This window comes from Puntigrus tetrazona, chromosome 21 (assembly GCF_018831695.1).
Source record: "Puntigrus tetrazona isolate hp1 chromosome 21, ASM1883169v1, whole genome shotgun sequence".
NCBI classification, from domain to species: Eukaryota; Metazoa; Chordata; class Actinopteri; order Cypriniformes; family Cyprinidae; genus Puntigrus; species Puntigrus tetrazona.
The window spans coordinates 88864-90238 of record NC_056719.1 but is presented as its reverse complement, the minus strand read 5'-3'; the positions used below and the strand labels follow the sequence as shown (position 1 = coordinate 90238).

At 40.4% G+C, this 1375-nt stretch overlaps 1 protein-coding gene across 1 annotated transcript in view; it reads right to left on the bottom strand.

The window, feature by feature from the left end:
* Window position 1: 1 nt before the first annotated feature.
* Window positions 2-1375, bottom strand: part of LOC122326942 — a gene marked incomplete at its 3' end in the record, with an annotated part of 2076 nt that continues 702 nt past the window's right edge. Inside the window, exons 2-3 of the mRNA XM_043222167.1 lie at window positions 515-973; window positions 2-12 (exon numbers count right to left, since the gene is read on the bottom strand). Coding sequence (XP_043078102.1) covers window positions 2-12; window positions 515-973 — 470 coding nt within the window. The remainder of the gene's footprint in view (window positions 13-514; window positions 974-1375) is intronic.

The following is a 1375-nucleotide window of genomic DNA, read 5'->3' as shown; positions in this document are numbered from 1 at the left end:
TCGGAGGATTCACTGGAGAACAAAGAACACAAGAACATTAAGACAGAACATATATAAATCCAGATTTAAAGCAGAAATCGAGAATTTCGCACCTAAAGCAACCGGCAACTGGACAAAGAAGTCAATTAACGTGAACTTTCCAGCTCAAGGCTGCCTAAACCAACATAACTCTGGGATGCTGTGGCCAAACAACATCTCAGCATCTTTGAACACTATACATCTATTTCATTCTGACTGCGTCTCCTGTTAGCCATTTAAGATCTTGAGATGCTCTTGAGCACAATAAAATATGTTAATGTTTATATCTCCAACTTTACGCCAGGTAAAGATCCTCTCACTTTAGGGATGGAAAGTTCAACGCTTGTGTGATTTTACTAACATGACAGTAAAACAACAACAGGTGTTTCAGATGCATTGCTTTGGTCTTCTTGACTTCTTCGTTCACAAACCATCGCTAACACCATTGAAGAAAAACACCATTAAATCTAAACAGAGAAAGAGAGCGCCGCTATACCTCCAGGCATTATGTAATATCCGACAGGCATAGTATTTTTAGTTTTAAACATGCAGGAATAAAGGCCGATATCATCCTCCTGTAGTCCTGTTACACGCAGGGTATAGCCCAGCCTGTTTCCTCCGGACAACGACCCCTTGAACCGAGTGCCGTTCAGGTTTTTTCCATATTGCTCTCTGCCAGCGCTGTTGACAAACACGAGGAACTGAAGAGTCTTCGTCCTCTCGAGGTATCGGTACCAAAAAACCTCCTGGCAGGCGTGATTTGGACATTCACAGGACATCGCTTCCGAGCCGTTGATTTTGGCGTAAATAACAGACGGCGTTGCTTGGAAGGTGGGCAGCGAAGCCGCTAAAGGAGAAACAAAGAAAAAAAATCGGATCTGTTCGTTACGCACTTTTTGATTTTGGGGTTTAAAGTCGGTTGGCTTCTTAAAATTTGCAGGCGTCTGAATGGCGGCTAATCAAAGGGCACTGACATACAGTACTAAATCACGTATTTTTCAGCTTTTTTCTGTGCAGGGTAAAAGATGACAAGTTTAAAGCAGAGCAGAAAATGCTGAAAGCCCTTTTTACAATAGACCATACAGAACTAGATACACATAAGGTAGCAATTTCCTTGTTATGTAAGAATGGAAACCTGTGTAGACAGACAGATTTGTGTTGTATATATCATCTTGCAAAATAGTTTTCCTCTCTTATCAGTGCCTGGGGGAAAAAAACATATTTTTGCCTTGACACTTTGAGATTCTTATGTGGGCACAGATTCATACGAGAAGAAAACATTATAGCTCATGGAAAAAAAATCAATTTGCGCAAATTACAATATTCGGTTTGGTATGAAATCCAAAATAGTTTATAT